Below are 24,896 nucleotides of genomic sequence, written 5' to 3'. Positions count from 1 at the left end.
ACCCACAAAAAGATGATTTTTATTTTTTATCAAATGCATAAACAGCACACACAATAATAAAAAAATGTAAAGTAAAAGGTATCTGAGTAATGCTATTAAAACAAGCTTCAATGTTAAACATCTCTGTACACTTCACACAATTAACACAGTTGACAATATATTTGGTAAGAGCACCCTCTGGTGTGCATAAACTATCACCAACATGCAGACATGAATCAGAAACACTGTTTTGAAACGCTGGCGTTGATTAAAAACATTTTTATAAACAATTTAAATCTGATTGATCTACAGCATTTACATTTGATTCCATGTATATATGTGTACATAAATGTTATGCAAATACAAAATACAATATGTACATTTTTTTTAATCCCACTGATTATCAGTTCAAATATCTGTTCCTCTACAATTTTGTGGTAAGCACCAAAACAGTTCAGTGGCTTGCAGCTCTGAAGAAGTCATAATCTCACAATTCTGTTTCAATTAGTTCCTGCTATTTAAGACCAGAGTAGTATTTGTGACCAAAGATGCATTTTGTCTTGCAGTTTTGACTCACCTAAAAATAAAAGCGCTGATGTGAAAAATATACGAAAGACTAAACAGCATTTTGAACAAAATTCAGCCAAGGTTCAAAAGCTGAACAATGTGAACTTTGAAAATCTGTGCTTGTTAACATTTGTCATATGATATGTTTCAATATTTCCTTTTTCTTTGGGTTAGACTGATGGAGGAAGCACACAAAACTGAACAGGTTACTTTCTGTCATTTTACAACCACTACTAACCATTTGTCCATTAAAGTGGTGTGGTGAGTTTAGCATCCACCTTCTTTGAGACTGAAATCTTTTCACATTAAAAGCACAGTAAGAAAGTTGTTTCCCTCCCACTAACATCCACTAAAAACACACTATATATTATATGTATATATGTTATATATTTTGTGACTTATTTACTCAGATTATCCCAAATGTTTTCAAATCCAAGACCTGGGTTCATGAAAGCTAAAAAAATATCTTAGGTTAAGTGAACCTTTAGTTTTATTTAAGCTTGGGTTACTAAAAAAAAAAAAAAAACCTAGGGGTTAACATAAAGAGGTAATTTGTGTTTAAAGTGACAGAATCTCCTTCCACTACTTGAACAGTCTGTACTTCTGTATCAACACCAAGCAATCCTGAAACGAAGGTTTAAACAAAGTATATTAGCAAACAAAACAGCTATAGCAAACTTAATTACATTAAAGAGGCTTAAATAATTCAGCATTAAACATGTTATGACTGATTAGGTTTTGACAAAAAAATCTCCTAATTTCATAAACATGAAAGGTAAAACAGCAAGTGCCGCACTGTAATTTCATATTACTTCAAGAGAGGAAATATTACCTGTCACGACGCACAAATAGCTGAAAAATATATCTGAAATCATATTTTTCCAAAGATATGAAAAAATTACTGCAGAATTAAAATCCTCATGATAATGTTAAATCTTTTTCAAAAAAAGTAAATATACACAAAAACATTTAGTGAAATACATGCGACTAGGTGAATTTCAGTGATTTGGTGTTATGATCACGCTCTAAAGAGGAAGAAATGAACAGTAGCCTATAATTTCATGTAAACAGTGTCGTTTTGCTTCGGGGTTTGGGAAGGTGTTGATTCTTGTTGGGTGGGTGTGTCAAAAATGTAAAAAATGTGTAAACCACTTGCTAAAGAGACTGCTCGCACAAGAGATACAAGAGAAAGTACATTGTTTGCACATTTATTTACATTAAGGAAAAAATAGATTAAACAATATGAAAACACATATATCTAACTTTTTGATCAGTTATTATTATTATTATTATTATTATTTTATTTTATTTTTTCCCACTACTGGGTTGCACCTGGAAGGGCATTCGCTGTTTAAAACATATGCTGGATAAGTTGGCGGATGAATAAAGGGACTCAGCTGAAGTAAAATAAATGAAATAATAATAACAATAATTATTATTATTATTAATAATAATATTTATATGGAGTAACTCTTTCATAAACCTTCATACTTCTTCTCTGTATATATAATGGTGATAATGATAAGCCTAATACAGTAAAAACAATAAAGTTATAGGCACGTTATAGGTCTCTAAAGACTTTATGATCAGGAATTGTGCAACATTTTAACAAACTGAATTTATCATTTATTCATTCATTTTCTTGTCGGCTTTGTCCCTTTATTAATCCGGGGTCGCCACAGCGGAATGAACCGCCAACTTATCAAGCACGTGTTTTACGCAGCAGATGGCCTTCCAGCTGCAACCCATCTCTAAGAAACATCCACACACAATCATTCACACTCATACAATTTAGCCTACCCTATTCACCTATAGGCTGTACCGCATATCTTTGGACTGTGGGGGAAACCGGAGCACCCAGAGAAAACCCACGCGAACGCAGGGAGAACATACAAACTCCACACAGAAACGCCAACCGCCCCAGCCGAGGCTCGAACCAGCGACCTTCTTGCTGTGAGGTGACAGCACTACCTACTGCACCACTGCATTACCCTGAATTTAATATCTTGTAAAACATACACATGACTATTAATTAACATATTAGCCTAATATTTCATTTGCTTGACCATAATTGATAAGAACTAATGTGATGTTGTCAAGCAACTCTGTTGATGAATTTAGCCAATGTTAAGAGTTTGTTAAAAATGAGAGAATGAATTGTAAATTCTTTTTATGATGTAATCATAATATTATACAGTTGAAGCTAAGTGTTCAGATGATGTCATTTCTTGAATGTCAGATTTATCAAGCAGTACCTTGTTAGACCTAAAGGGTTGCACAAAATTAAATGTATGTTATTGATTAAATTTGTGCACATTAAAAGATAATACATAGGATTTATAATGATACAATATTTAATTTATATAAATGCATTAATTTGTTGATAATTTTGTTTATAGCAGTGAATTCATCATTGTTTTATCCTCAGAGATTAATTAATTTCTCTTTGATTTTTCTTGTTTTGTTTTTTTAAACTTTTAGAAAGGATGAAAAAAAGCAGGTGATAAACTGAATGAAATAGGGGAGAAACATCATCATGTCAAAACTGGTCACCCACAGATGAAAAGTAGTTCAACAAAATGATTTAAAAAAATCTTTCACTTGCTCTCAATGTGGAAAGAATTTTCAAGACAAGTCGGGTCTTGAACATCACATGAACATGGAAGAGAAACCACAGAAGTTTCTTAAATGTGGGAGGAGTTTTGCACAAAAAGAAACCACATGTCATATTAGAACACACATGCATGTGATCAATACAGAAACAGTATTTCTCTAAATGTAACCCTTAAGAATCTCAATCAAATCCACTCTAGAAAAAAATCTGCTAAATGTGGTCAATGAAGGAAAAGCTTCACACACACACACACACACACACACACACACACACACACACACACACACACACACACACACACACACACACACACACACACACACACACACACACACACACACACACACACACACACACACACACACACACACACACTCACCGGCCACTTTATTGGGTACACCTTACTAGTACCGGGTTGTCTTCAGAACTGTCTAATCCTTTGTGGTATAGATTCAACATGGTGCTGAAAATATTCCTCAAAGATTTTGGTCCACATTGACATGATAAATAAATAAATAAATAAATATATATATATATATATATATATATATATATATATATATATATATATATATATATATATATATATATATATATAATGGTTGACTCTGAATTGGCTGTAAGTTTAATGCACAGGCAGTTCCAGTCAGTTTTGATCACAGTTCTAAATAATTGTGCTTCCCTCCAACATGGTAACCCATTCCTCTGTGTGATCTCAAGGACACTGACGTGCTTCAACAGGGAGCAAATATATGGCAAATATGCTCAAAAACATTTGTGCAGTGGTAGTTAACAGATGTTACTAGCTTTATACATACAATGCTGTCTCTCTTTGCCTCCCTCTCTGTCTTTCTAACTGATTTAAACAGGGAGATCTATGTTTAATGAAAATTCTGTCAGACATTGTGCTGCATAGAGCAATACTAGTTTTAACTTGTCTCTTTTGTCAAATGCTCTGTGTTAAGATTTTAAATACACTCCTTGTCGAGCATTTAGAATCCTTTAATGGACAGCAATTTGTTGACTGTCTTTTGGCAAGTTACTAAAGCACTGGCATACTATAATGTGGCTTTTACCTGGCCACATGTTCACTTTTGTCCTGAGAAGCTTTGGCTGGTTGATCAGTTTTATCAATGAAATTCAATAAGAAATATTTTGTCCTAATTTGTTTAAAATAAAACAAATCCTATACATCAGAAGCAAAACTTGTTACAAATTGAGTCTTACTTTTGCAGCTGCTGTGTAATTGGCAAATCTGACATTTGTACAGCAGCATAGTTTAGAAAATATATAAATTATAAACAAATAAAAAAACTGCAAAATTAAAGATGTACAGTTGTAGGAGGTGTGGCCATCCATGAGACAAAAATTACTTGTTTCTTTAATTTTTTTAAATGGCCTATATGGAGAACCATCCAGCACACACACACAATTTGACATGAAATGTTGATAAAATGAGTATTGAATGTATTCAATAATTAATTAATGAACACAAAGTAATTACACCATAAATATTAAAATAAACAGAAACTACACTGCCTCAGCAATCTATGATAATTCATATCTACCACATTCTTCCCCGCAAAAGCAACATTACAGTTAAGAAAATAGCAACCCTCTCCTAGATTCTGCTAAACAAGAAAAAATTAAATGTGGAAAGCAGGCAGTGACAGATTAAATTATACTGTTGAGTTCTTTCTGTGTAAGTGAAGCCAAGACTGTGTAATATTTTGTTTATTATCAGAGAGGGAGGGCGGTACAGTGGCGTAGTGGCCAAGTAAGTAGGTTGCTGGTTAAAGCCTCAGTTGGTTCAGATGACATTTCTGTGTGGCGTTTGCATGTTCTCCCTGTGTTGCCGTTGGTTTCCTCCTGGTGCTCCGGTTTCCCCCACAAGTCCAAAGACATGCGGTACAGGTGAATTGAACTAAATTTTCCATAGTGTATGTGTGTGAATGAGAGTGTAAAAGTGTGTTTCCTAGTGATGGGTTGCAGCTGAAAGGGCATCCGCTGTGTAAAACATATGCTGGATAAGTTGGCGGTTCATTCCGCCGTGGCAACCTATGATTAATAAAGAGACTAAGCTGAAAAGAAAATTAATGAATGAGTCAGAGAGGGAAGGGATTGGATTTTTTTTCTTAATTCATAGTTCTGGGAATGAGGAAGGACTCATCTTTGTCTTGCTCTTCAAATATCAAATATCTTTTTTCTTCCCGCACATCGTCGCATCAGACAATGACTAGCGAAACAATTATTTCAGTGGAGGTAAAGAAGTGAGAATGGAGCAAGCTAAACACACAAACTATACTAAAATGTCATTTTAAAAAATAAATATGTAACAATTCAGTTATTTAATTTTCGGTTTCAAGTATCTAAAACTGATGTACTGATAAACTGATTCATTCAATAAAATAAATTTCAAGAGTTCACACTTAGCTGATGATTATAAAGCTTGTTTGGCATGCTGTCCTGGGAAATGGCCCTGAGCTCATAAGATCCTCAAGCTCGAGGTTCCCTCCCATTTGCTGGGCAAGAGGGGAGTTTGAGCTCAGGTAGATCTTGAGAACTCCCCTGCTGTAGTAACTAATGAAAAGAGAGTGATTGCTCTTAGGAGATAACTATTTACTAGGAGCATGTCTTTGGTGCCGATTTGGATTGTTCAAGTAACTTAAGTTGCATGTTTTTGGACGGTGGGAGGAAACCGGGGAACCCGGGGCAAACCCACGTGAGCACGGGGAGAACGTGAAAACTTCTCACTGAAACACCGGCTGGCTTGGTAAGGACTAGAACCAGTGACGTTCTTGCTGTGAGGCAACAGTGCTAACCACTGGGCCACCGTGCCACCCATCTAAAGGAGGAGGAGTAGGGGTGGACGGGGGGATTCTTCAAAATGAAGATGGCTGTTATATGGAATTTAGGGTATTTATAGTGGCTTAGGAATCATCTGATTGGGAAATCATAGTTGATTAATGCGGGACTAGCCGCAAGCAATCATAGGCATGTGATCCTCTCGAAATTAGTTTAGAAATAAACTTCACCTATTAGTAGAATAACAATATTTAAACTGTGCAATGCAGTACTCAAAGATGTCATTTGCATTTTTTGTCCATAGGGCGTATGTCTTTTTAAGTGAAGTTTAACACAGAAGTTGTAACGTCGAGGGATGACACACACAACTGGGGTAAGATCCAATATGCAGGTTTAATCGTAGTCAGACAAGCAATGGTCAATACAGGTGCAAATGGGTATGTACAGGCAGTCCAGAATCGTAGTCAGTAAACAGGCTATAGGTTGTAAGGCAGGCGGCTAAACAGGAGAACAAGGATAAACAAGGCTGGGTTGAAACACGGGAAACAAGACAGGGAAAACGTATTGTAATGTCATCTACTGATCAACAAAACTCGGCCAACTGAAAGGGTGACTGTGTGGCTTATGTAGTAAATGCAATCAGTCTCTGATAGTCCTCAGGTGTTGCGAGTGTAATCAGTCTAGATGAGTGAGCATGGGTGTCTGGGCGAAGTGCATGTCTGAATATGTAGTCCAGGAAAAGGCGGAAGTATAGTCCATGGTTATTGTGTGAGAACCAGCGATCTATGGAGAACGATCGCTGGTTATTGTGACAGAAGTATGGATTCTTGTGATGAAGATGTTGATCTAGCATTCAAATTTTGACTTGCAAAATTATTATCTTGAGCATCTAGAATTAAAACAAAACAAAAAGTGCATTTCAGATGAAGCATTCTAGGTTATACATGTATTTAAAGGTGCCATAGAATTAAAATCGTATAATAAGCGTCATGATAGCTAAATAATAAGAACAGTTAATTGCATAATGTGAGTGACACACACCAATGCTTCCTAGTTCTCATGTAAATCTTGTCACTGTAAAATCGCAGTGAAAAATAGACCAATCAGAACAAAACACAGACTTTTGTTGTACACAGGATCATTAATATGTGCGCTTCAGGCTGTGCGTTCGGTTAGTGTTTTTTAGTGAGATTACAACAATTATATATTTTTAAGTATATCTAAGCTTGTATTATACTTACTACTTATGTGAGACTCTTATTTTGAAAATGAAACTTGGTTTAAGGAAGACTAAAGGAGCAAATTTATAAAGCAGACAGTCATAGCTCTGGAGCTCGTTAATATACATGATTTTGCAAATATGGTTAAAGAGCTTGTCATTCCAATTTCTGTGGTTATACATGAGCATATAAAACTATTTCTGGAGAAATTTTGGACTTGCCTAAGCCACATAACTACTATGTAGATATCCAGCCTGATCTCACGAGAAAACGTAAGTATTTTACGTTTTGCCAGTTTAGTGGCTAATTCGCACGAAAATGTACGATTTAAAAAAGGAGGCGTGGCACCTAACCCCACCCCTAAACCCAGCCGTCATTGGATGATGAGCAAATCGTACTAAATTGTACGAATTAGATTGTACAAATACATACGAATTAGCCGCTAAATCAAAAAGTTACGAATTGCCGTGAGATTGTGTTGAGATATCCGAGAACACATTAAATCAATTCAATGGCACCATAAAGGATCTGTATTGAACTGTATTGATCTGTATTGTATTCTTGTCTTACCTGCTGAGTAATTTTGACTACTCCCAGAATGAATTCCAGCATCTATTGAACACAAATTCATTAGAAAAAACTAAAAGATGTCAGCTGTTATAGTTTTATTTTTAAATGGTGTTACATGATTATATATAGCCACTATTCTTTTATTTTCCTTTAAATTTCCAGAAGAATGGATCTTGGTCCTGTGATAAATGATTCTACATCATGAAAATAAAACCAAAAGGCAACTGCTAATAGTTGTGTGTATGAAATGAATATAAAGATGTTTTACTCAAAATTTTCGAATATTGGATGTAAGTAGTACTTGCCATTCTGTGTCAGATGTTTATACACGAGGAAACATACAATGGCGATTACAGCAGCAGCAGCAATACAACAACCTACAGTCAGCCAAAATGTTCTTTTCTTGCCTAAAAAATAGAGAATTTTTTTTACTGAATATTAGCAATAAAACTGAACAAAAATGCTTTTGCTTTAGCATTCAAACTAATTGTTAGTCAGAAGCAAGTGTGGCGCTATCTTGCAACTCCTCAGTTGCTCTATTGGTTGATTTGGGTTAAAAAATATCTGACCAAGGTTTTAGTCATTTTATTTGTAGTCATATGAAAAAGTTTGAGTACCATATTTAATTCCATGTTTCAAGGTATAAGAAATTATATGTAGTCCTTGACAGGCCTTAAAATTTGGGATATATAATCTTAGATGAACAACAAATGACATTGTTGTTAATTAACAAAAATACAGTTAAAATAAAAAACAAGAGAAAGAAACTGTGGACAGGATGCAGATGCCTGACTTAAAGACCCAATTTTCTGAATAAGCTTCTTGCTCTTTCAGATCATTTTGAGTTTTTGAGTTGTCTGCACAGAATTTCAGTCAGGATGAGCTCTGGACTTTGGACTATTAAACGCCTTGACTTTTGCTTTCAGCTGTTCTGTTGTATTTGCTGCACTGTTTCATTGTCTTGTTTCAGCTTTTTGTCTTGTTTCAGATTTTTTTTTAGTTTACACCCACCTGAAACTCCAGACCACAGGTGTCAAATTCAATTCCTAAAGGTCAACAGCTCTGCACAGTTTAGCTTTAATCCTAATTATACACACCTGATCAAACTAATTGAGTACTTCAGGCTTGTGCTGCAGTCACACTAGAGATTGTCCATGCAAAATTCTATTGTACGGCACTTGTATAGGGAGAAAAGTCCAGTGTGACCACAGCTTTATTTTGAACCTCCAGGGAAGTGTTTTAAAGCAAAGTTGAAACTAACCTGTGTGAATTTGACCCTGCTCCAGACCAATACACTTAAAATTCTGCTGATCATCAGTTCATTTTTTTTCTAATGCTTTATGTTGTTTTTTTATCTGAGGGTTTATTTTTTAAAAATTAGGACTTGTCAAAGATCAAATAATTTTTATGTCCTGATATGGAGAAAATGTAATTTCATAGAGCACCCTAACTTTTTTATATTATAAAAGGGTTTAGGATAAAAAATATTTTTAAAAAATAAAAATCTCAAAAATTAGACCTTGTACAAAGTCTGGCTAACTTGTTTGCCTTTATCTTCATGGTTTGTGTCCAGCAGTTTACATGTGATGTATGGTAGAATTAATTCAAAGACATTTTGGGGATCATGTCAAATCAAATGTTGGCATACCTGAACAGAGTTCAGTGATGGCAGCATCTTTAGTCTCATTGATGAAGGAATTGGAGACCACACAGCTGTAGTTGTTCCTATCCTCAAAATGCACATCCAAGCACTCATAGTTTTTGTGCTGATCAGATATAAATATTTGGGACAGAAATGTTTGTCCTTTGTACCAGGTAAGATTTACCTGACTCACATTCATCACTGAACAGTCCAGCATACATGTTGCGAATGATGATGGACAATAACTGGAGTCAATGGAAATCTGAGGAGTGGGCAAATGATCTGGGAACATAGAGTAGGAGAAAAAAACATTGCTGCTATTTAGAAGAGTGTTTAGAAGGAAGACTTATTTGCACAGACCCTTGTGGAAATATAAATTTAGATTATCTAGTTTCAAATTAACAATAAGCTATATATAACTGAAAAGTTATATTCTTTTGTTTTTAATTATATCATTTCGTTTGGAACTATTACAGCCCAGCTGTGAGGGACTTTGATGCAAATGCTGTGGGCAGGGTTCTAACAACTGTGCATTTGTTTTTGGGTGATACTTTCAGGTCAAAAAAAACCCTTTTGTTGGTAAACTTCTGGTGTCAGTGGCTTAACAACAAGTTTTTTCACCTACCTATCTACCTCATTTACATGCTTTGTTTAACTATCTCTTTCCCAGGGATGGGTTGCGGCTGGAAGGGCATCCGCTGCGTAAAAGTGTGCTGGATAAATTGGCGGTTAATTCCGGTGTGGCGACCCCGGATTAATAAAGGGACTAAGCCGACAAGAAAATGAATGAATGAATGTTTAGCCATCTCTACCCTTATCCTAAAAAACTTTATAGACAAGACTTATTTTAGACTTGATTTTCAGACTTGCTACAGACTTTAAAAAAACTTGCAGACTGTAGACTTGTAAGAGACTCCTGTAGGCTTTTGGAGATTCATAGTCTTCTTGAAGACGCTGTATGACTGCAGACTAACCAACACATCTTAATACATAAATTTTGCTTGTTCTAGTCTCCTGGACTGGGTTCTCTCATTCATTCATTTTTTTTCTAAAACCCTTAACCCCACAAATTTGACCGATGCCACTTTTGTCAAAATAATTCTGATACAAGGGCCATGTTTGCATTGTTTGTGTGCAACATTTTGCTATGTTTTCTGAGTTGAACATGTTTTAATTTTAAGGTGAACTACACCTTTAAGGCCCTAGTATACAAATGAAGTTCTTTTTCGTTCTTTGTTTAAGGGTAAGTTTGAAAAGCCACCACAATGTGCCAGATCTTTAAATTGTTTTCTATTTGACATGAACACTCCAAATTGTACAACTTTTCAAACTTTAAAAGTCATGGCATGACGCAGTGACACTGCTCAACAAGTGTTTGACACCCTCCATGTTTTTATAAGTTCAGTGAAATTAAATACATTTTTTAGATGTTAGTTTCAGTATGTTAGTTTAAAGGATGCCTAAAATCTCATTTGCATTTAGAAAATATAAAAATGATAAACACATCCAAGCTTGCAGTTTGTCACTTTTGCCTAAATTGATCAATGATTTCTTTTCACGTCACCTCAAACTTAATTTTCTCATCAACACTTCTGACCAATCAAATGCTCGCTAGTATCAGACCTCTAAAACTTGTCAGAGAGTGATTGCACAGGTGAGGATAGATCTGATCCAGCTCTGCTCGACTCCAGTGTGTTACACTCATGTTGCTAACTTGTTGTTTTGGATTTGGTTTGTTGATTTTTTTTAGAAGTCTTTATTTGCGGCTTTTTCTTTTGTTTGGTGGGGGTGTCAATGTCTGTCCAGTCAGCAGCCATATGTATACATACCATGTGCTATTAAGTAGAAAGCTACACAGTGGGTCTGCGCTGCTTTATTCTGGACAGTAAGGGCAATAACTGTAACATTAAAAGTATTTTACATTGACACTACAGGTATGAGTTCAGACTAAACTGAACACTGATCTTATCCATTTGTAAAATTATTTACTGTGTTTACTCACTATGGACAGAAAGGTTGAAACTCCAGCAACTGGATGTAAAATTGTTGATCAGTAGTTTGTAGACTCCAGAGATTAATTGGCTGGCATTTGTGATTTTCAGATCTCCTGTTTGACTGTCGATATCGAGTTTGGATTTGAATCTCCCGTCAGGATAGTCACATTTTTTTACTTCATTTTCAAGTATTTCAGCGATGACTGTTTTTTCGGGACCATACCTCCACACTACTTGAGTCATCTTTTGTATGGACTTCAAATTGGTGTGTAGTGTGAGATTATCTCCCACCCTTACTGGCAATGCTGTCTTTGTTATATCTACCTCAAAATCAAAACACAATCATATGGTCATATTAATTAGTTAGTCAATTATTAGATGTAGTTATAATGTCAAAGACATGAATGACAGAATTATAGAGATGGTTCACTTTGACAAAAATAAAATTTCCTCTCCATTTAACAATACCAAAGTGGTTTTTATTAATTGTTTTCTTCTTTTTAAAACGAAAAAGATTTTCTGAAGAATGCTGGGAAAAATTAGTAATTTACATTCATAGTAGAAGCAAAAATATATGAAAGTCAATAGCTGTTTTTTCCAACATTCTCTAGTACCGTATATTTTGCTTGGTGTTTAACAGAAAACAGAAGAAAGAACACTCAAACAGGTTTGGAACAAGTGGAGGATGAGTAAATGCTAAATATAAAGATTAAGCAGGACTGACGTACCTGGACATGGATCACAGTATTGACTGAGTGTCACATTTTGAGTCTGCGGGCTAATGGAGCTGTGAAACACACAGCTGTAGGTGTTTTCATCCTGATATTTTACATACAGATTTAGAGAGATGGTGGGACTCAGATTATCAACGTCAATAGAGGAACATTTTTCTGTTTCATTGTACCAGGACAGAATGGCCCCTTGAGCATTGTTTGTTGAACACATTAAGATGCATAATGTGTCTGTTTGTGAACACAAGGGAAAAAATCTGCGAATTTTAAGAGGTGGAGACTGGAGAGAAAAGTGAGTAATATGAATTAAAAAAATGTAACATGAATTGAATAGGAAGCAATTATTATGACAATTATTATATCTTTATTACTTAAGCACTTTTTAAAATGTAGACAAGTAAATTGTAAATTGAAACTGCTTTAGTCCAGTTTTCACAGTGGGAGTTTAGTTGAGTTTAGTTCAGTGTGATGTAAATGACACTGCTGAAAGTGTAACACTGTACACTGAAGAACACCTCCAATTACAGAAATACAGAACTAGTTGAAAATGTTAAAAAGTCTCACATCAAGTTCAAGGTTGATTGCGTCTCTGTCCTTCACCAGTGCTAGTTTTGTTTCATCAGATTCAGCACAAGACACATCTGCAACACAGAATTATTTTAACTATTGGAGTATTTAACAAATTTAACTATTGCAAAAGTTATTTCAAACAGCTAACCTAAAGTGAGGAAGAACAAATAGAAACACACAGAGAAGAAAGTGCACAGCAAAATATGGGGACCCAAAACAACTCTATGGGTGTTAATTTCAACACTTTGAAAGTGTCTCATGGGGTCCACTCAAAACAGAGTTAAATAAACACTTTCAAAAGGGTTGGCATATTGACACCGAAGTAAGGGTTAATTTTAACTCTGGGCAGAGTTAAAAAATGTAACTATATTTAACACCGCCTGGTGTAATATATTATTTTATTCAACTCTCTTGAGTGTAAATATGGTAAAAAACTCAAATAGACTGTAAATTACAAAATAAAAAACATTTTATTTGAAAACATTCACCACTTCAACAATTCATTCAGTTTTTAAAATGCAACAATGTCAAATATGCTTTAAATGTTTTATTAGTACAGACAGTATCAACAAAATATGTATGACCAGTGCTCAAAAAGGCTGGTTTAATCCTTTGGTCCAAACTTGATGTTTCATCAGAGCAATTTGAAAGTTCAATATATCGTCACTCATAGTTTTCTTCTGAACGCATAGTTTTCTTCTGAAATTACATTTTAAACAACTTGGCGTGCAAATCTTTTCACTTCTGGTGTTTCCTTGGTCCTCCATATCAAACACAGCAGTTTAAATGAAGGTATAAATGCTGGAAACTTGTGTGAAAACAAACTGGAGCTAGGAAATCTCATCAAGCATGTCCTGTGAATGAAGTGCTTCCCAGCCACAGGATGACCTTTTTATCCATGACGATGTAGCAGCTGCTGATCGCTCGTCTGGTGGTTCCTGATGCACGGATATAGGGTGATGCTCATCTAAGAACTCTTCAAGACTCCAGCATGACTAAGAAAAATGTTTGAAAACAAATTGCAATCAAATTCTATGATATATTTAAAAGAACATTTAAAAGTAAATTAAACATTCAAGAAATCTAAACTCACCTTTTGAAAATCTTCATGATGATCCACAACTTGACTCTCCCAGCTGGTTGAGGTGACAGGATATGGAAAAGTAGAAAAAACACATACATCACTGTTGGATCTCCAAAAACAATTAGGTTATTCACTATGACTAGAACTGGAAAAACAGGCAGCTGTCTGTCCAGAATCCTCAATTTAACACAACACTTGGAGCAAAATTTAGAGGAGGTTAAAATCTTTTATATCATTTAGTGATGCTGACTTCCCTAAAATATTGGCCACAGTGTAAAAAATATTCATAAACTGTTTTCTGTAAGCGTGTGCGTGTGTGTGTGTGTGTGTGCGCGCGTGCGTGCGTGCGTGCGTGCGTGTTTCTTTACCAGATTCAACTTGTTAGGCCCTTTCAGGACCAGTATTGACGCCACCTTTCCTGGAGTCTAGCAGATGTTTCAGGTCCAAATATAATCTAAAATTTTAGGATAAGCAGAAGAAGAAAAGGTGCAAAGCAAAGAGCAAAACATTATTTAAGTAACAGTTCACCCACAATACAAAACTTATCACCTTCATGTCATTTGTTATTCTCTAATGCTCTAATACCCTCTCAGCTTATTGTGAAACAAATACAGAACTTTATCAAACATACCTTCATTATTATCACCACATATGACCAAGAAGGTGTGCTTGGTCATTTCACCAACTCTGGAAATACACCATCCGTCTCTGATCAGCCACCGTCACAGGGTATTGTGTTATTGTATAGAGAACTGTGGCTGTTAAAAAACAACAAAACATTAGTATCTAACACATATGCATAACCTTCAGATAAAAAAGAGAGATGAACATCACAAAGTATGCCTCACACTTTTTCAGATATCTTTTGATTCAGATGTTGATTATTGATAATAAATCTACAAATCAAACCTGTATCATCATTAGGCTGCTCAAATATGAATCAGTTGATTAATTTTACAGACATGTGGCTGTTTACAACGTACTAAATTGTCTTTAATAAAACGGAAATGTTGTGTACAGTACATGCAAAGTTTAGCCTAGTTTTAAGCACAATATCATGCGGGAGAAAAAGCTTGACTAAGATGTTCCTGACTACAGAAATAGCCTAACTTACTAACGTCAGACATCCCGAGTTGGGAAAAGTCATTTTCGGGGGATACAGAGTTGATTTGCGGGAGGTAGCGGGAGAGATGAGAACCTGAAGAGCAATGGGATGAGTTGCGCGCGACGTACCTAAAGAGCTGGGAGGAATGCGGTGGAGAGGGGTGTGCAAAGTGTTTAATGACCGGGCGGGAGACGCGCGATTTCCGGGAGATTATCATTCATTTGCGGGCATCTACTTGGGCATCTGGGAGTCTCTGTGCATTTGCGGGATAACGTTAACGTTAGTCCCGCAACTTCCGGGAGACTTCTGTAACGTCAAATGTCTGAGAAAGTGCAAACGCGGTCATTTAAAGACATTAATGTTAACATTCCGACTTTAATGGTTGTCAACACTTAATATAATTCAAGCGTACGTTGTCACGCGAGTTTATGGACTAACGGTATATGGACGGCCACGAATGAACCAGTTTAAAAGGGCTGCGGTGTTTAAAATAACCAAATTAACATACACGGATAACAAACAATCATATGTTTTAGTCAGGAAGCCTTTTACAAGTAAGTTAAGCATATGTTCATTTACTCACCAGATATGTTTTAGAAACTCTCCAGAGCTCATGGAAACCGTCCTGTGTTGCCGTTAGCATCCGGGCAGAGTAGGCTAGGCTGCTCCGGGGATTCCCTCGCTAGTTTGCTTCGAATTAAAGGAGAAGTGTCGATTTTATTTTACAGATGGGTAACAACGCACAAAATGGCATTAAGCGTGACAGAAATGTGTTGAACATGTACATTTGATGTTTTTATGCACTATGTATGCGTTAGCATATATAAAACCATTCTTGAAAAGAAGTCAATAGTAATGCAGTTAAGCTAGATACACAAACGACCATGAAAGAACCGCAGAAGTTTAAAATTGTCACTCCATTCTAAAGTTATTAACTTAACAATATGTTTACAACTGTATTTCCTTAAAGAAAGTCAGTAAAATACCAACATTTAGGTAGTTTGACTCACCAGTTGCTGTTCTAAACTTTAGATGGAAAATGGCGTCTGGAAAATTCTTCGGTGACAGGGGCTGCATGAATTCCCGGATGTTGGAAATAACACCACCAAGTGTAAAAAAGATAACTCCTTGATTTCGCACTGAATAAAATCAATTCTAACTCTTATTATATTCATTTATCAAAATCTAACTCTTTAACGTCAACACTTTACTCTGAAATGCTTCAACACCGAGAATTTAACTCTGATGAATTTGCTGTGTGAAAATAGTTTCAAAAGTTCACACTTAGCTGATAATTGATTACAAGGTGTGTTTGGCATGCTGTTCTAGGAGAGAGCCCTGAGCTCATAAGATCTTCAAGCTCTGGGCTCCCTCTCAATTTCAGGGAATTTTGAGCTCAGGTAGGTCTCAAGAACTCTTCTGCTTGATAATGCCGAACAGTGGTGGAAAGAGTACTGAAAAACCATACTTAAGTAAAAGTACCATTACTTGCCTTAAAATGTCGTGTGAGTAGAGTAAAAATACCTGTTGTAAATATTACTTTTTACTAAGTAGGAGTAAAAAGTAGCCCTATTAAAAGTACTCATGAATAGTGAGTATTATGTTGTTAAAAGTTGATGCATTTACATGTCATTTGTGGATGTGTGTAAACGTAACATTCTGTAGTGCATTTAATTATTGCCCAGCAGGCACACAATGTCATAAGACGTTAATATTAGATTAGATTTAGGTTGTCATGTCCGATGAGCAAAATTCATTGTCTAGCCAGCGTCTAAGGACAACGTTTATTTAATGTCCAATAATTACATCAAATGATGTTGATATTTGGTTGATTTTAGGTTGTCAGGAAAATTACCAAAATCCAATGTCGAGCCAATATCTTAAACCAACATCCTGTTGACGTCAAATACTGACATTTATTCATCAGTTATGGCAACCAAAATTCAATGTCTAATAGACATCATAGAGGTAACTTTGACACAACGTCAAGCTGTAACATCATTAGAAGCTGATATTTGTTTAAGGTTGGATATTGGACATTGACATCCGGCTGACATTGAGTTCTGATGTAAACCCGATTTTCAATTCCAAACAAAATGCAGCGTCTCCAAGACGTTAGGATACAATTTCAATCTGACGGCATGTTGACATTATGTGCCTGCTGGGTATTTAAGACCATTTCGGTCATCATAAAGTAAATATCCATCATCTTCTCATCAGTGACATGCATCTAAACCAGAGGTGCCCATACTTGGTCCTGGAGGGCCGGTGTCCTGCAAAGTTTAGTTCCAATCTTAATTAGACACACATGGGTTAGCTAATCAATCTCATACTAGGCTTTCTAGAAACATCCGTGCAGGTGTGTTGAGGCAAGTTGGACCTAAAATCTGCAGGAAATCGACCCTTCCAAGACTTTGTTTGGACATCCCTAATCTAAACAGTCTCTGGGTCAATGCGTGTAAAGATTTTGAACATCTTCTTGGACACTTTTAATGCTTCCAGTTTGTTGCAATGTAAAGTACACATGACTTGAAGTAGTTTATTATGATGCAGTTTACCTTCTATGTGTTTTTTGATTGGACAGGAATTACAGGAATGATTTTTCTAATCCCCATAAACAAGAACAAATAAAGTAGTGACTGCAGGTTGAAGGAAAGTAGTGGAGTAAAAGTACTGATTACTGCACTAAAAATGTACTCAAGAAAAAAGCACACATTTTTAAAACTACTCAGTAAATTACAATTTCTGACAAAAACTACTCAATTACTGTAATTTGAGTATTTGTAATTAGTTACTTTACACCACTGATGGCGAATGTAAATTATGAATAACTACAGAGAGAAATATTGCTGATTAAGCGTTCATCTATGGTGTTGATTTGGTTTGGTTAATTTACTTATGTTACATGTCTTTAGCCTGTGGGAGGAAACCAAAGAGCCTTGGGGAAACTAGGAGTGTCAAATTTAATTGTTTCTTCTTGCACCGCGATGCTGTTGCGGACAATTCGGTATTGGTTCAGTAATAATCATAACCGGTTATTATCTATGATGTCATTTATCTCATATGCGCTATGTTGGCATAGCTTAGTATGGTGAGGAAGACAGCTTGTTATAGACTCCCCCTCGCGCCCCAAATATAAAACTGTACGGAAAGCATCGTCGATGTACTGAGATATCGAATTGAACCAAATTGATAGCATGAAAATCAAAACCAAATCGAACCGAACTGAACCGTGAGACCAGTAAAGGTTCACAACACGAGAGGGAACCCACGCAAACAAGAGGAGAACATGTGAACTCCATACAGAAATGTTAACGTGGCTAGCTAAAGACATGAACCAGTGACATTCTTGCTGTGAGGCAACAGTGTTAACCTCGGGGCCTCCGTTTCCCCCTGTTAAGGAAAGCAGAGGAGTAGGGGTGGAAGAGGGGATTCTTCAATTCAAAGACAGGTAGGGTAAGATACTCTGTTTTTTTTATTGCAATTTAGGATATTATCTGATTGGTGGATCATGCATTAGCTAATGCAGAGAAAAAGAGACTTTACCCAATGAGCAAATTAGATGAAGCAGAAAAATCCAAGAAATATCCATAGTCTTCAAAAGTTTTGTAGAAAATGTAGAAGGTTCCATCTGCATTTGAACACATAAACAACAACCGAGTCAAAATTATGTGAATGAACATCTCAAAATTTTACCTTTTCTTGTTTTGTAAGCTTCTTTTTTACAGTATACAGTATCAATTATTGTTAATAATTAAAATATATACCACATAATTCTGTATAAAAAAAAATCAATTGAGGAATAGTTTATATGGAATTGTTACTGAATGTTCTGTTGTTTAAAATGTTAAATTGCTGAATAACTTAAAAAGGCTCCAGTTACCCTGTGTCACACTTCTCACTTGTTAGAAAGCTATTGTTTTTTTCTTTATGAAACAACTCTAGGACGTTCATGCTCTTTTTTTCTTCTGTTAAATCAAAGGCCACACATGCTAGATATTTTTGTATGAGTAGTTGCTTTTAAAAGTTGCTACAGGTTGTTCAAGTTTTACAAGTCGCTTTTGTTGTCGCAAATGACGTTATTATTTGCAGCAAATGAAGTTATAAATTATAATTCCTGAAATTGTGTGCTTCAGTGTGTAATTTCATTTTCTTACACTAAACAACCAAGATCTTAAATCAATCTCTTTTTCTAATTGTATTTATTCGTTGATGTTTTTTGTCTTTAGAACTTCAATCAAAAAGAACAATAAACAGCCAAGTGATATAACTTAATTTGACATTTTTATGGTTCTCTTTTTCATTTATGAGTCTTTGTTTTTCCTATAGTTTAAGGTTTTTAAGGGTGTGTTAAAGTATTTGCTTTTTATATTGTATTTACAGACCTGATTCTTTTTTGAATAACTGTTTATTTATTACAGTTTTTCTCTATGAAAAGTGAAAGGTTGGCTGCTAAATATAAAAACCTTTTACGTGGGCTTTTATGTGTTATATAAAAACCGTTTACGTTGGCATAATTCCATTAATTTGGGCGTGGTTAGCTTGATAGAAAAAAGACTTTTCCTCATTCTTCCTCAGACTTGTTTTCGAAAGGGTAGGCTAAATCCATCAACAACGCCTTATTTGAATATGCTATGTATGTATAATAAAATTAATTTGCAGAACCGAAAACGAATCAATTTGGTTTGCTGTGACTGCTACGGAAAACAGTTGGCAAGTGATGCTATTTATGAACCAGCTGGTTAAATTGAGCTGTTTTAGCAGGGATATCCCCTAGTCAGATCCTAATTAATTCAGACCGAATTATTCAGAAAATTTTAAAAGTTTGTTTTTTACAGTTCTTGAGGCTTCTATAAATAAGACCAAATTATAATAATAAAAATTCAGCACAAATTTTTAGATATTTTGTCCATTTCACAATATGTACACACACACACACACACACACACACACACATACACACACACACACACACACACATATATATATATATATATATATATATATATATATATATATATATATATATATATATATATATATATATATATATATATATATGCTCGATTGTTGGTATTTTAACAATAACATTGTAACATTTTTACTTTCATTTTGAGGTTTTTGTTGTATGGATTGCACCTTGTTTATAAAAACTAAACATCTTGGGAATCAGGTAGACATAAACGTATAGGATAGACAACTGTTTGCATTATTGAAATAACAGATTGGTTGTGCATCCGAGTGTTTCCTACTGCTCTGAGAAAGCTTATCGTTTGACATTCCAAACTCTCACTCAATGTTTTACTCAGAAGATACTTTAACTTGTGGCCGTATAGGCTATAGCTCGTGCCAAATTTATATTTTTCCATATATTCCCTGCTCTTTTCACTTTCTGATATTAAAGTTTATTATTTATTTTAGTGGCAGTCAGGGCTGACATGTCAATAGAGGACAGCTGATGTAAATACCCTACTGCTTAAACCAGCCTTGGCTGTTTGGCTGGTTTTAGCTGGTTGACCAGGCTGGTTTTAGAGGGGTTTTGCCCATTTCCAGGCTGGTTTCCTGCCATTTCCAGCCTGGTCTTAGCTGGTCAGGCTGGGAGATGACCAGCTAAGACCAGCTTGAACAGCCTAGCTGGGAGCCCAGCCAAAACCACCTATGTCCAGCTTAAACCAGGCTTGTCAAGCTGGTTTTAGCTGGATTTAGCTGGTAATTTTCTTGTAAATCAAAAATGGCTGTAAACCAGCCTGGAAATGGCTAAAAATGTATGCCTAAAATCAGGCTGGTCAACCAGCTAAAACCAGCCAACCAGCCTAGGCAGGTTTAAGCTGGATAATTCAGCAGAGTAGCAATGTGCGTGCAGTAGATAGCTCAGATTACATTGGAAAAACAGGCGACCGTAGCAAATTGCGCTTTAATGTTTAGCTGGTCAACTGTATGGTATGGAAACCTTATATACCTGCTGAACCCGTCTCATACAGCTACCATTGCAAGGCTCAGACACTTTGTAGAGAGCAATTTAACACAACTGCCTCTAGGAGTCGCCAATGGAAATAAAACAGACACGCACAAAAAATGTGCGTACGCCAGCCATAAAGCTGGTGTGGAGCTGCACACATTCCCACGTTCAGTTCATCGTTAGTAAATCCAAATGTGAGCGATTCTGAGCATGAAACCTGGCGTACGCAAAGTTTTTGTGTGTGTACGCAGCGTTGATACATGAGGCCCCTGGTCTGGAGCGCAGCCCGCTTGTGTTGGCCATTTGGATTTGTCTGTTATTTAGGTATTTTCATGAATAGAATTTTATAGTTTGTAGTATTATTCTAATTGGGAATTTAGATTGTGTGTAGATATAGATAATTTCTTCACTTGTAAAGGCTGTCGAGACAGATTCATTTGTTGGTTATTTATTTTAATTAAACGATATTATGAAGATACTGCTTACCAGTGCAGCCTGTCTCTTTCCTTCTCTCAGTAATGCAAACCTGTGAATAAATGTGTAAAAATACAGACATATTAACTGTCATTTTAACGTGATCAAGTGATTTTTCGTCTTCTTTTTCTTCATCTGAACACATTTAACCCTGTCATAACTGCAATATTTACACTCATCCATAAAATGTATGGCAGAGGTGACTGTATGGGCTGCTTTCCACTGTACGTCATGACAAAAAAGGAAAATTGAATATTGTTCTCTATCCATGATAGAACTTGCATACAATTTGATATACTTGTTCCTCCTCACGCCTCATTTATCGTCTGTTAAGGTAAGCAGGCTGTATGCACGGGAGCGATACACTTATTTAAACGTGTCTTATGATAATACAATGTAGGCAGATTTCCCTGCTGAAAAATCCAGCTTAAACCAGCCTAGGCTGGTTGGCTGGTTTTAGCTGGTTGACCAGGCTGGTTTTAGAGGGGTTTTGGCCATTTCCAGGCTGGTTTCCAGCCATTTTCAGCCTGGTCTTAGCTGGTAAGGCTGGAAAATTACCAGCCAAATCCAGCTAAAACCAGCTTGACCAGCCTGGTTTAAGCTAGATATAGCTGGTTTTGGCTGGACTCCCAGCTTGGCTAGGCTGGTCAAGCTGGTTTTAGCTGGTAATCTTCCAGCCTGTGAAAATCAGCGTGTGCCCAAACCGACACTCCCATTTTTATGCAAATTTTTATGCACCTTCCCTCTTCCCCTCCTCTGACACTCCCCCTTAACAGAGCTGGACACGCCCACTTTCCTGACTTTTTTCAAACTAGAGGTGTGAAAACACCCTGCTGAAACGGGGGTTTCATGGCCCTTAGCCCTAGCACTAGTCATACAAGCATGCGAAAAAGTGTGCACAATTGTTTATCCTTTTGAATTTCTAGTCACGCTAACTGTAAACTGTATTATAAAAGCAAGAAAAGACTTTACCCATACACAGAATAATCCATGAGATATTCATCATCTTCAGAGGTTGTAAAGAAAATCTATGGCTCCACCTGTATTTGAACAAATATGAACAAAGAAGTAAAAATTGGTCTAAATGGTTTTGTAGCATGTAATGTAACAAAGGGTGTCAATCTACAGATTTTGCCTATCCGAGCACTTTACAATTCAAAAGATTTTTTAAATATGTTCTGACCTGATAGAAAAAAAAAATAATAATAACAAATAGAATCCTCAACCTCCCTGGGAAAGTTCTCTCGGTTCTCTCCTAAGACTGCTGCCCCAATGACCCGGCCCCGGAAAAATGGAAGAAAATGACATGACATGACAGATAAAACCAGTTTTTAAGGTGTATTTTTTGTGAACTTGTTTTTTTTTTATATATTTGTTATCTTTAGACAGTAAAAAAAATTTCAATCAAATATACAAATCAATATACAAATAAAACTGAATACTTTATGAAAATGTTTTTTTTTTTAAATCGAGTTATATGTTGTTTGGAATCGGTTTATTTCAGTTATTTGTAAAACTTTATAAGAAACTGTTGATAATTTGATGAATGGCCATGTTCTGTTTTAAACAGTAGAAATAAAAATATGTAGAGGGTTATGCAGTGTAAAGTACAAATCAACTCAAAAAATATTTAATGACCCTAGGCTGCAAAATTACTGCCTACAAAAGGTGCAAAATGCCCAAAAATGCAAAGCTTCCCATTTGAGGATTTTATTCCTGCTGTTTTTATTCATCCCTTTGGATACACGCACGAGACTAACTGTTGTTTTATATTGGACACCTGGTGCAGTGACTATTCTTTGACCATGATTTGTTTGAAATGTTACTGTAACTTGTCAAATAACTTAAGACTCCAATTGGCCAGTATGTCTGTTTTCACTTTTGTTTTTTCTTTGCAACTTGAAACAACTTACAGAGGTGCTGTGCATGCCCTAATTACATTTCCTGTTACTTTCTCAGAAATTCACATTGACATGAAAGTGCTATTTATGCTTCTTTTGTTGTAATGAACATTTTGTTCTTATTGTCTATTTTCAGATTTCTTACTCTAAGCAACATGAAATATTTAAATGAAAGTATTTTAATACTTCAAACCTATTGCCATGTAAAACCAACAAATGTATCATGTAGAACAACAAACAGCTAACTTGCATATTAATTTTTTAGAGTTATGATTTTTTAAATGGTTCTTTTTGTTTTTTCCTTATATGGCAGGTTTGGGGTTTTCATGCAGTGTGAAATTTTAATATTATTTTGAGAGGTTTATACTCTATTCACAGACTTTATTCTTTTTTTTCTGAAAACTTATTTAATTATTAGAGTTGTATCAAAATTGAAAAGCAGTACAAACTGAATTTGTCTGTATTTTTTATAGTGAAGGAATGCCATTGAAACAAGCTTATTGTACTTTAAATTATTTGAATATTTACAGTTCTGCATTACATTTACATTTAAATGGACTCCTTAAGTTTAGTCCATTAAGTATCCCAGTTGAAAAAAAAAGTGATAGTGCCTGAACAACAAACGCATGACATACTTTCATCTTTTTTTTCGTCGGATTAGCACCTGATAAGTAGGAGGCATACTTCACTCTGCGTCATACTTTTAGAAGAAAATAATAATAATAAAAAAATAAGCGACTAACCTGTATGTGTCCTGTTGATGCTCAGTGTAATTAATCGGATTCTCTGTGGCAGCGTGACTAAGTATTAAGTTCGCGTAAAAAACTGTTTGTGGAGATCACATAAATATCCTTACTGATGAAGGCGTGGTTTGCTTGATGGAGTAGAATTTCCTTTCCTCTCTACGTCTAGACCTCTCTCTGAAACTTGTTTTCGATAAGGTAATAGGCTAAATCGAGGCGGAAATACGCCTTAATATAAATTGTTTGCATTCCTTGGATTTGCTTTGCATGTGCACTAAACGATGCTTCAATGCAGTTTGAGACACTACTCCCTCAAACTAGATAGAACTATTTTTCCGAGAGAGAGATTAGAGTCTAAACTCTCTCTAAAATAAAGTTTATACTCCAAGCTTTTCGATACTGCGTAGGTTGTGTTGGCCACATATGTAGACTAGCTCGTGTCAAACAAACCATTTCCGTTATATCCCCTGTTGGTTTCACTTCAGGCATTGTGTTATGTGATTAGTCTATTTAAAAGACGCAGAAATGATCGAATTGTTATTTTAGTGGCAGTACATAATCTGAAAACATGAAATAAGAGGCTACTATCAAACAATGCAGCGTTTTGGAAATATTTTGTCTAGATATTTTTATATTTTCACATTTTCTCTCAGTAGCCTATTTTTGGTCTATTTGTATTTTCAAAATCCAGATCTCTGACATGTAAAAGTTCAGATCAGTGCTGAAATATATTATGTTTCACTATTTAAAACGGGATTGGAAATTAATTATTTCTCCAGTCCAGTAGGCAGATCCTGCTCGGCTGTTCGCAATCCACGAAGAAAACGAAAATGAAAGGAACTGTTCAGCATGAGCAGAGAATCAAATCCTCGTCTTGTTTACATAGATAAATTAAGGCAACAGCTAAACCTGTCTCTAGTTAATAATTGTAGTAAATC

General features: G+C 35.6%; 1 protein-coding gene and 1 long non-coding RNA gene across 7 annotated transcripts; both read right to left on the bottom strand.

The window, feature by feature from the left end:
* On the bottom strand, positions 1 to 1,618 carry LOC141380089 (uncharacterized). Its single transcript, XR_015521725.1, has 2 exons — positions 1,379 to 1,618; positions 1 to 1,170 (listed from the first exon to the last, which is right to left on the bottom strand). It is a non-coding gene; the product is annotated as an uncharacterized LOC141380089 (long non-coding RNA).
* Positions 1,619 to 4,604: 2,986 nt separating this feature from the next.
* On the bottom strand, positions 4,605 to 24,404 carry LOC147838441 (CD48 antigen). 6 transcript variants are annotated; one of them, XM_087303974.1, is made up of 12 exons: positions 23,959 to 24,390; positions 22,287 to 22,354; positions 21,327 to 21,366; positions 18,428 to 18,512; positions 12,687 to 12,763; positions 12,120 to 12,402; positions 11,615 to 11,711; positions 11,400 to 11,512; positions 9,404 to 9,679; positions 8,061 to 8,162; positions 7,756 to 7,797; positions 4,605 to 6,854 (listed from the first exon to the last, which is right to left on the bottom strand). In XM_087303974.1, the coding sequence occupies exons 2-12, from the start codon at positions 22,304 to 22,306 to the stop codon at positions 6,769 to 6,771; spliced, it is 1,221 nt and encodes a 406-aa protein (XP_087160100.1). In that variant the 5' UTR covers positions 22,307 to 22,354; positions 23,959 to 24,390; the 3' UTR covers positions 4,605 to 6,768. The 6 variants fall into 6 exon arrangements, with proteins under 6 accessions (XP_087160100.1, XP_087160097.1, XP_087160098.1 ...); XM_087303971.1 differs by having other exon boundaries at positions 11,400 to 11,711; positions 23,959 to 24,404; XM_087303972.1 differs by having other exon boundaries at positions 11,400 to 11,711; positions 22,293 to 22,354; positions 23,959 to 24,400.
* Positions 24,405 to 24,896: the final 492 nt, after the last annotated feature.

This window comes from Danio rerio, chromosome 22 (genome assembly GCF_052040795.2).
Source record: "Danio rerio strain M-AB ecotype USA chromosome 22, GRCz13ab, whole genome shotgun sequence".
Taxonomy (NCBI): Eukaryota; Metazoa; Chordata; class Actinopteri; order Cypriniformes; family Danionidae; genus Danio; species Danio rerio.
Note: the sequence above shows the minus strand (reverse complement) of the source record. Positions and strands in the feature narration are given on the sequence as shown.

What these genes read in the sequence shown, in the direction of transcription:
- LOC147838441 (XM_087303971.1), bottom strand. Translation starts at nt 22,306, where the DNA reads ATGGATTATTCTGTGTATGG. An exon ending in TCATCTAATTTGCTCATTGG is followed by an intron (nt 12,764 to 18,427) that starts GTAAAGTCTCTT and finishes TCTGTGTTGCAG; the next exon opens with ATGTGTCTTGTGCTGAATCT. An exon ending in CAATCAACCTTGAACTTGAT is followed by an intron (nt 12,403 to 12,686) that starts GTGAGACTTTTT and finishes TTTTCTCTCCAG; the next exon opens with TCTCCACCTCTTAAAATTCG.